We start from the raw sequence: 10,617 nt of genomic DNA, 5'->3' as shown, positions 1-10,617 counted from the left end.
AAGAAATGAGTGTTGGCGTGTATCCCATTTCCATGTGCGTGTGCTGTGTCGGCAAGCGTGGGATCGTACCGCCTGTGCTGCTTTGTAGCCTTTCTCACCTGGTGTGAAGGAACGTCCCTGCCTGTAGGTCCAGGTCTACGTCTTTTGGTGTGTATTGTTTTGATTTTTAGTTGACTTTACATTGCAATATGAACGGTATATCCCAACCGCGTGAGTGACGGGTGTGCAGGTGTGCATCTCTCTGTAACAAGCACTCGACCGAGACCGTCAGCCGCGAGCGGCTGCCCCAAGTGCCCAGCACGCAGCGCCTCCGAGGGTGGGGCCCCCGGTGACGCGCAGCTTCCTGGGGCCGGTGGGGCACACAGGCTGCTTCCTGGAGCCTGAAGCTTGTGCCGCTCACACTCCTAGGCTGAGGCTCCTGGCGGGGGGGGGCTTAGGAGCAGGTGTTTGGGAGGTGCTTAGGCCTCGAGGGGGGCCCCCAGGAAGGACTCGTGCCCTTCCGGGGGAGAGCCCCTCAGAAGGTGGCTGCCCGGGGACCAGGCCGGGTCTCCAGGTCCCAGGGGGGAGGCCGCTGGGCTGGGGGACGTCCAGCCCCCGGGCCGTTGAAGCCACCGGGCCGGTGCCATCCGGGCCCTGTCCCTCGCTGTGGGCGTCGCTCAGCTCACGGGCACCTGTGAGCCCCGACCTGTGTTGCTGCGGGTTCCCGCCATGTCCTGCCCCGCTGGTGGTCAGCGGGTGGTCAGTGGGTGGCCTCCCGGGCCGGCCCCGGCAGGTGCGGCAGGTGGTGCGTGTGGGCCCGCGCGTTCCCCTTGGGTGCACGGCCGCCGTGGGGCTCCCAGGAGCCAGGGTCCTAGCGTCGGCGTCCTTGGCGGGCCCGGCTAGAAGCCCTTCATAGGCTTGTTCTGCAAACACCTGCTCCGTGGCTTAGTCTTCTCTCTATTTTGATAAACAGAAGTTCTTAAGTGTTAATTTTGTCCGATTCGACATTATTTTCCTTAAGGATACACTTGCTGCATCCGGTGGAAGGAATCTGCTCTCCGTTTACGGCTCCGTCGGTCGCCCTGGCGCACAGCTCAGCGTCCCCCCCCACCCCACTCCCGCCGGCCTTGGTTTCTCTCGGGCCGTCAGGGCGGGCTCGGGATTCGCGTCCCCGGGGGTGGCTGCTCCGGCGGTGGAGTTGCAGCTTCTTTCCTCTCCTGCTGCGCGCACCCTTGCTTTCTCCTCTAGAGCTGCTGCGGCGGCAACAGCATATTTTGATTTATTTTCAGTATCTCCCAGTTCCAAGTATTTTCTAATTCCCATTATGAGTTCTTCTGCTGTCCCAGGGCCATTTAGAAATTGTGGCTTAATTTCCAAAGGTGGAATTTTCTAGGTATTTTTTCTTATTAATCTCTAGCTGAATGTCACTGTGCTCAGAAGACGACCTGAGTGATCTCACTCCCCTGAGGTCACAAGGACTTGAATGTGCGTCATGCTGTCGGATGATGCGGAGGCCACCATGTCGCCGGGATCGGCTCGGGCAGCAGTGTTGCTCGCTCGGGCCCCGATGCTTGGGCCACTTGCGCCTCCTCGTCCCCTCAGGCAGCCGCCAAGGGAGGGAGCGGGGCCTCCGAGGACACAGCTGCACACTCTGACTCCGAGGACACAGCTGCACCTCGGCGGCTTCATTTGACCCATGTCCTTAAGGCCCTGATCTGCAATGCAGTCACACTGCGGGGCCCTGCTGTGACCCCCGACATCCCCGTGCTGGGATGGAACCCCCACTGCTGAGCGGGCCTCTGGGGATGTCAGGGGCTCCTCAATGATGGGGGGGTGAGGCGGCAGGGGATGTTGGGGACCCCTGAATGATGGGGGGGCCACAGGGGATGTCAGGGGCACCTGTGGGGGCGCCTGGCACTCCTGTAGCACAGCCCCACCCCGCACTGCTCACAGGGCCACCAGCTTGCCAGCCCCCATCCCGGCGCCTCTTGGAGGCCTGGCAGCTGGCCTGTGTTCGGGGTGGGGTGGCTTTAGGGGTATCTGCTCAGCGGGGCTGCCCCCGCTGTGGGGGGGTGGGGGGAGCAGCCCCAGGCCGACCCCCTGGCCTGACCCCGTGCCCTCTGCACCCCGGAGCTGACCCCGTGGTGGACCTGGAGGCTCAGGCAAGGTCATCGTTGCAACAGGAAGACCTTGACTGACCTGCATCTGTCTGCTTTTTTACAAAACGTGTTGTGCCCATGTGCGGCAGTGCCCAGGGCCCAGACTGGGTGGGGGCGACTCGTGGGCGTGCAGTGTGGCCTGCTGCCCCTGCTGTGGCGTCGGAGCCCCCGAGGGTAGGCTCCAGCCTCCGGCCTCCGGCCTCTGGCCTCCGGCCTCCGGCCACCGCAGCCCAGCCAGCCCAGGTTCTGAGCGTTCCCAGCCTTCCCCTCTGAGGCCAGCACGGGGCCTGGCACGTGGCAGGCACTGCAGGAGCAGGAGACCGAGGGGGAATGAGGCCGGTGCATCCCGGGGAGCCTGTGGGGGGCTGGGGGAGGGGTGTGGCGTCTGGGCCAGGCCTGCTGCCCTGCAGCCTCCTGGCCCTGTCCCCACTGCTGCGCCCCTAGAGGCCTGCAGGCACCCCTGCCCCGGGCACACACCGGGCCACCGTCCCAGCAGCGGGGAGGGCGGGAGGAAGCCAAGGCTCGGCCCGGATGCGCCGGGCGCCTGGGTGCTGGGCTGCCCCGGTCCGTCTGCTCGCCGCCCCTGGGGAGCCGAAGCTCAGCACCTCGGCCTTGCAATGGCCCCGCGTGGAGAGAAGCCCCCGGGATGGCTGCTGTATCCTGCCCCCAGCTGGTCTCCCTGGCCGCTCTGCTTCCACAGGAAATATGGAAAGTAGCAAGTGGAGCCTGGGGCCTGGCCTGGACTGAGCAAGGGGTGAGGGGCCGCCGGCGGGGTGAGTCCCCCCTGGAGCCCTGCCCCGGGCGCTGGTGGCAGCCAGAGGCACCGGCATAGGGCTCTATAGATAGTCAGTTTATACATTTGCTTGGAGTTTACACTAATCTATATTTAAGGTATATGATAATTTAGGTTGACATAGTGGGATAGAAATTTTTTCTTTAGAAATTGTCCATACATTATTCATGCAGGAAATAGTGACCTGACACAAGACACCTGACCTCAACTTCGCACCATGGTGAGAGGCAACCAGGATAAACTGCACTTTACTGTGAAAACTGACACCCACTTCCATCCTGCCAGGGTCTTGCGTCGTTTGCCTCATTGTCAAGGGGACTTTACTTTCCCTGTTCACATCACAAGGATGTGGCGAGGATCAGGTATATGGAAGTGTGTTGGGATCTGTAAGAGACACACTCCAGCCAGCCAGCCATCTGTCCATCCATCCGTCTGTCTATTTATTGTCTTTATTGAGCTTTCATTCACGCTCACGCATGCAGATGCTCACAGAGCCCCGAAATCAGTGTCCCTCTTTTGTCAGACTAATAAATGGAACTTGAAGAGGTTAAGAGGTTTCCCCAAGGTTATGCAGCTGCCAGGCAGGTGCCGGCATGACCATGTGTTGTGACAGGCACTGGATGGTGACTTCGGGTGTGTTAAAAGAAGGCCCCTTGTGGGTTGGGAAGGGGCAGGGATGGGCAGGCTTCTTCATTGCCCTGCAGCTTTCTCCCTAATGCACGAACCTCATTTGAGCTGTTCTGCTCCACTGCGCACAGCCCAGAGGGCCGTGAATAATCCGGGAGGAGCTGGGACCTCTGGGGGAAGCAAAGGGTCGGCTTTTGGGGGAGACGGGCCGTATCAGCTGGGAGTACTGTTAAGTGAGGCCTGGGAAATGAGTCCCATTTTTAAAATGTCATTTCATAAACTCACCCTGGAAGCAAATGCATTCTCTGCTGTGTGAGGAGCTCCACGTGGACTCAGAGCAAAGCAAACGGTGGTGATGCTGGTGATAATGACCATTGACATTTATTGCTATTTTGGGCCAGACTTTATGCAGCATCCCAAAATAGGTATTAGTGCCAATTTTACAAAAAAGAAATGGGCTACATATTAAAAAATACATAAAAGTGGAGGTTGAGTGGGGGCCCTATCAGGAATAAATGTGTTTGTTTTTAATGTGCCAGAACATAATTAATATTAAATGACGTGTAAACTAACTAACTAGGAAAATGTGGCTGTAGCCAGCCACAATCTACTCTTTTCCATCCAAGAGCAACAGCTCACTTCTGAAATTCATCAAAGTTCAGTTTGAACACAGAAGAGAGAAACTGGAGGCAAGCATAACTTCAATATTTTCAGCATTACTTTTTGTTAATTTGACATTTCATGTTGCCCTTTTTATATTTTGGGGAGCTGTATTTCCTAAAATATTCTCCCTTAAGAAGTCTTATCAGGGTTCTCCCAAGAAGCAGAACCAATAGGATTTACGTGCGCTACCCACGTCATCTCTCTCGATCTACAGCGTCTCTATGTTTATCCTTCATCACTATCTGTATATGTGGATCATGCCTCTCTCCTGCAGGCTGGAGACCCAGGAGACGTCATGCTGCAGCTTGAGTCCGAAGGTCAAGGTTGTCTGCCATCAGAATCCCCTTTCTCAGGGAGGTCAGTCTCATCTCTACTAAGACCTTCAACTGACTGCATGAAGTCAGTGACTTCATGTGACTGCTCATCACACTGGAAAGCCTCGTCTGCTTTATTCAAAGTCTAATGATCTAAATGTTAATCACATCTAGAACATACCTTCGCAGAGAAATCTAGAACGTTTGACTAAATAGGCCTAGCCAAGTTGGCACAAAATTAACCATCACAAGTGTCACTCATTTAAAAAAATATATATTTGGTTTTTAAAATATTCTTGAATAAAAGGATCCTGCATCTAGTCAAACATTTATTTTTTTTATTTATTTATGATAGTCACAGAGAGAGAGAGAGAGAGAGGCAGAGACACAGGCAGAGGGAGAAGCAGGCACCGGGAGCCCGACGTGGGATTCGATCCCGGGTCTCCAGGATCGTGCCGTGAGCCAAAGGCAGGCGCCAAACCACTGTGCCACCCAGGGATCCCTAGTCAAACATTTAGAGCTAACTTCTACTCTGCAGGTAGAAGGTCTAGTGAAACAGCAGTCCACTGACGCCAGGTCCCAACTGGGGAATTCTGGGGGATGGATACACCGCTCAGTCACTTGTGGCAGTGACAGCACAGATCCTGTCTCCACTCAGAGAGGGTAGGCTGAGAGAGAGGTCTAGGAGGCACAGGAACAAAATACAGCGTGTGCACCACGTTTGAGTCCTGATGGGAATAAAACCAACCGTCAAGGGACCCCTGGGTGGCTTAGAAGTTGAGCATCTGCCTTTGGCTCAGCACATGATCCCAGGGTCCTGGGATCGAGTCCCACATCAGGTTCCCCGCAGGAAGCCTGCCTCTCCCTCTGCCTATGTCTCTGCTTCTCTCTCAGTATCTCTCATGAATAAATAAACTAAAAAAAAAAAAAAACCCAACTGTGGAGGAACATTTTCTTTTTCAGAAATGGCAAGTTTAAATTTGAAATAGGCACAAACTGACGTTAAGAAATCATGGAGAGGGGATCCCTGGGTGGCTCAGCGGGTTAGTGCCTGCCTTTGGCCCAGGGCGCGATCCTGGAGTCCTGGGATCGAGTCACGTGTCGGGCTCCCGGCATGGAGTCTGTTTCTCCCTCCTCCCCTGTCTCTCCCTCTTTCTCTCTCTCTATGTCTATCATAAATAAATAAATAAGTAAATAAATAAATATTTAAGAAAAAAAGAAATCATGGTGAATTTTCATAGGTGTGAAAATGCCACAAGTAAGAAAATGTCTTTTCTTCTAAAAGATTTTATTTATTTGAGAGACAGCCAGAGCGAGCGAGCGAGCAAGAGAGAGCATGGGGAAGGGCATGGAGAAGGACAAGCAGACTCCCTGCTGAGGGCAGAGTCTCACCTCAATCCAAGACCCTGAGACCATGACCTGAGCTGAAACCAAGAGTCAGACAATCACCCAGGAGCCCTGGAAAATGCCTTTTTTATTTGAGATGCGACTGATGGTTTTCCAGGTGAAATGATGTGTTTAAGGTTTTCTTTGAAATTACTCCAGCAAAAAGAAAACTGAGATCAGTAAAACAAGTATGGCAAAATGCTAATGATTGCCAAAGCTGGGTGACATATATGAAGTCCACTGCTCTATTCTGTGTATGTGTAGATGCTTTCATCAATAAAAGTATACAATAAATAAACCTATTAAATATTAAGAATTTGCATGTTTACATATATAAATATAAATAAGCCTATTAAAACATTATGCTGATTTTCCATATAAAAAAATCTTACATAACAATTTGAATTTGTGTTGGTAAAACTGTATTGCTGAAATTCTTCTCAGCATCCTCCAAGTGCACCTTATACTTTCTCTGTATCCAAGATAAAAGTCGTCTGCTTCCTCAGTTGTTACATTAATAAGCCAGCTGTTCCTTCTGCATTCCCATCTCTGCTCTAGGACCCAAGTCTCAACAGGGCAGAATTTCAGTGACGCACCCTAACACCTCTAACACTAATATTTGTTGAATGAATAATTGTTTTTCTTGCCAGAAAATACTGAGTCGTGAATAGTCATTTCATAAATTTGAACGACGCTTCCATTCAACAATGGAATGATGAGCCAGTGCAACTTTTCAGTAATTAATGCATGAGTACAGCATTAGTTTTGCATCTTTTCAGAATTTCTTTTTTATAGTCCATACATTTTACAAGCCTGATAATACAGTATGGTCGCACATTAAGATTACTGGCAGGTTACAAAAGATTCACATTAAGTCGTCGCAAAAGCACATTCATGAAACTCCGCAGAAAATATTCAAAAATGTCTTGCACTTTTCTCAAGTACAACCTGACACGGGCACAGTTCGGTAGCGCGAGGCCGCCCGGGGGTCCGGCCGGGGGGGGGGCGGGTCCACTCCTTGGGACTCGCGTCCTCCAGAACACGGTGTTTTGTCAGGAAACCCAGGGCGTGGGTTACAGTCTGCAAAGCCCAAATCAACATCTGATGGAAACTGGCTTCTGAGCAAACAAGAAACGGTTTTTGAAGAACAGAATTCCTTACTGGTCGCTTCCGGGGCCCCGGAGCCCACGAAAATGGCTTTTAGTGACTTAGGGCGGGTCACGGGGTTAACGGCCTCCTCGGGCGAGGGCGCCACGTAGATCCGTGAGAGGAAAGAGTGTCTTCGAGCTGGGTTCTCCGCTTCCCAGGCAGGGCTGGAGGATTCGCAGGCCGGAAAGTGTCGACCTTGCAAGATAAAACGGTTATTCTACCGGCAAATCGGGTTTCCCCAGGAGCAGCAGAGGCGCTGCAGCCTGGAAGCGGCGGGCGGGAAACGCTTTTATATGGAAGGGGGTGGGCGGGGCTGTATGGAAGGAAAGCCCATTGGAGGGCGGTGGCGGCTTCTCACTGGCTGAGTGCGGCGGCAGCTTCTCATTGGCTGCAGGTGATGGTGGTGGCTTCTCATTGGCTGAGCGTGGCAGAGGCTTCTCATTGGCTGCCGGTGATGGTGGTGGCTTCTCATTGGCTGAGCGTGGCAGAGGCTTCTCATTGGCTGCCGGTGATGGCGGCGGCTTCTCACTGGCTGAGCGTGGCGGCGGCCCGCCCGGAAGTCTTGGCGCTTCCTGCCGCCCTGGGCCGGGTGAGGCCGGTTTCCGCTTGAGGCTGTCCCGACGGCAGTTCCCGCGAGGTCTCCTCGGCTCGGCTCCGGCTCCGGCTCCGGCTCCGGCTCCGGGGCAGCAGCAGGGGAGGCGCGGAGGCCCCGTGGAGCCCTGGCTTCCGGCCGGGCGGCGGAGCAGCTCGGGGGCCTCGCCGCGGGGCGGGCAGGGGGAGCACGCGGCCTCCGCCTCGAGCTGTGCGGGCGGAGGCACCTGGGCCCCAAGCCCAAGGCGCGCCCGTCCCGCGGCCCCGTCTGCCTCCGGCCGGCCTCCCGGACGCCCCCTGTGCCCGCCCGTGGCCGCCGCGGGAGCCCTCCCCGGCGCAGCGGCCCTCGGGGCCCCCCGGGGACGGGGACGGGGACGGGGACGGCGGCGCGGCTCCGGCACGTCCTGCCCCCGCGTGGCCCCGCGTGCCCGTGTGGCGGTGTCGGCCGCCGCCGCCTGCAGCTGGGACGAAGCCGCCCGTACCTCGACGCTCCTCGGCGGCCGCGGCTCCCCGTGGGTCGGGCCGTGGCTGCTGCGTCGTGTTCCGCGTCCCTGTCGGGCGGCCCGTGTCCTCGCCGCGAAGCACGGGCCTGGGCCTGGGGCGAGGGCGAGGGCGGGCGCGTCGCCGGGATCAGCGCCCTCAGGACCCCGAGCGCCCGGCGAGGCCCGCGCCTGCAGCCCCGGGAGTGGGGCCGGAGCCGGGCCCGTCGGGGGAAGCCCTGGCCTCGGCCTCGGGGGCGCAGGGGTGAGGCCCCGCCGTGCAGCCCGCCCCGCCCCGCCCCGCGGCTCCCTGCGCCCCACCCGGCCGAGGGCGGCGCTTGTCCCCGTGGCCGCGCCGCCGCCGCCGGAGCCTCCCCTGGGGCTGGAGGCCGCGTGCCCAGCGCCGACCACGCCGGGCCGCCTGCGGGGGGCCGGGGCCAGCCTGAGCCGCCGGAAGGGCCCCGCCCCCGCCCCCGCCCCCGCGTGCGCCTGCCCAGGGCCTGACCAGTCGCCGCAGACCTGGGGCCGAGGCCGGACACGGATCCCTGAGAGGCCCCGTCGGCCGCCCCGGCCCCCGCGGTGTCCCCGAGCTGCCCGGCCTCTCCCAGCGCCCGGGGCGTGCCCGGCCCGTCCTCCCGCCCCGTCCTCGGGAACGCGGCCGCCACCTCCCGGGAGCCCGGAGTTCTCCGGAGGACACGCGGCCGCTCGCCCAGACCCGGTGCGCGCTGGTCGCCGCAGGTGCCCCCCCCCCCCGTGCCCGGCAGCCCGACGCCACGCGGGCCCCTGGACGTTCCCTCCGCCCCTCGTCCTGCGGGCCGCGGTGTCCCTCGGTCGGCGCAGGCTCCACTCACCGCGGGTGCCTGGGGCCCGTGTGCCGGCGTCGCGGAGCCCCTGCCTGCTGGGAGCGCGGCTCTGGTGCCGGCAGGGGTCGAGAGCGAGGGCAGCCGCGGGGGGCTCGGCGGCTCTGCGGCGGCTTCGTTCCAGCGACGAGGACGCAGCCCGCAGCGCAGACGCCGCCTTGGGGAGCGACGAGTCGGGGTCCCCCGTGGGTGCCGTGGGGGGCGCGAGCGGCCGCGTCTGGGTCCCGCCGGCTTGCTGCGGAGGCGCCTCCACCCCGGGGCGCCGCGCTCTGGGGCCCTCGTGCCCGCGGCCGCCGAGTGCTCCGCCGCCCCGTCCCGCTGCGGCCCGCGCAGGCCCCGCCCAGTCCTGTGCTCTGCCGGCGGCGGCCCGTGTCCGTCCTGACGCCCGCCCCGCGAGGGCCGCCCTGGGGACCCCGGGCCCGAGGCCGCCCTGGTGGATGAGGCCTCTTGGGATACGAACAAGATTCAGCCTCTGCGGAGGGCGGAAGTGGTTTTTCTGTTGAAACACGGAGCCCCTGCGGTAGCGCGTGCCCCGAGACTCCCCGCCCTTTGCTCCGCGTGCGCGGCGGGCGCTGCTGGGGCCTGCGGTCGCGCCCGCCGCTCCGTGCTGGCTGCGTGTTTCCAGAAGGGTGAGCCTCCGTTCACATTCGATTGCCTTTTCTTGGTCCCACACGGTTCTCCTTGTCCTTACTCCCACCCCGGGATTGTGTTTATTTCCTAGACAAAGTCACTTGTATCTTTGTTTCTCTGGTTCCCGCCAAGGTTAGGAGCCCTGCCTTCCCTGCCCAGAGCACGTGGTCAGGATTTTTTTCCCCTGGCGAAACGCCTTTTGGAGTTGTTTTCTTTTCTTTCTTTCTTTCTTTCTTTCTTTCTTTCTTTCTTTCTTTCTTTCTTTCTTTCTTTCTTTCTTTCTTTCTTTCTTTCTTTTTCTTTCTTTCTTTCTTTTTCTTTCTTTCTTTCTTTTTTAGATCTGAAGCATTAAAAATGTAGTTATTTCAGCTTGAGAGTGGGGAGAGATCACAGATTGACTTTTAAGTTACTCTGAGAAAAGTGATGATTTGTCTCAATAGTTAGGTAAGCCCTTACCATACAAATAAAGATGCGGTGATCTTTCATGCCACCCCTTCTTTCCTAAAGAAGAGACCCAGCCTCTTCTGTGGCCACTCACCCAGTGGTGATTCATGTTCCTCCTGAACTGTCTGTGGAAGTTTTGTACTTCTGGTTTGGCAGGTAAAGATCTGTTACATTTGAGCCACCCAGAACCTGGATTCCTTGCTAAGGTACCAGCAATATATCTTACTTACTTATTTATTTAAATATTTAATTTATTTATTCATGAGAAAGAGAGAGAGAGGCAGAGACACAGGCAGAGGGAGACACAGGCTCCATGCAGGGAGCTCGATGTGGGACTCGATCCCGGGTCTCCAGGATCAGGCCCTGGGCTGAAGGTGGCGCTAAACCGCTGAGCCCACCCAGGCTGCCCAACATATCATATTTAGATAGAAAATTTCAGAGAAAGAAAATGTTCAAGTGCCCAAAGTTAGTAAAAATGAAATATGGTATGCTAATATTGCTAATATTTCCATATACACAAAAGATATTTTTCCTTTGTACGTT

General features: G+C 57.4%; 1 protein-coding gene across 1 annotated transcript; it reads right to left on the bottom strand.

Moving 5' to 3' along the window:
• Nucleotides 1-5,747: 5,747 nt before the first annotated feature.
• Nucleotides 5,748-10,183, bottom strand: LOC119877411 (collagen alpha-1(I) chain-like). Its single transcript, XM_038570156.1, has 4 exons — nt 10,169-10,183; nt 8,646-9,472; nt 7,429-8,561; nt 5,748-7,265 (listed from the first exon to the last, which is right to left on the bottom strand). Exons 1-4 carry the CDS (start codon nt 10,181-10,183, stop codon nt 6,859-6,861), a joined length of 2,382 nt encoding a protein of 793 aa, XP_038426084.1. The 3' UTR covers nt 5,748-6,858.
• Between the last annotated feature and the right edge of the window lie 434 nt (nt 10,184-10,617).

The sequence above is a fragment of the Canis lupus genome, chromosome 22 (assembly GCF_011100685.1).
Source record: "Canis lupus familiaris isolate Mischka breed German Shepherd chromosome 22, alternate assembly UU_Cfam_GSD_1.0, whole genome shotgun sequence".
Lineage (NCBI taxonomy): Eukaryota > Metazoa > Chordata > Mammalia > Carnivora > Canidae > Canis > Canis lupus.
This window is presented reverse-complemented; position numbering and strand designations above follow the sequence as displayed.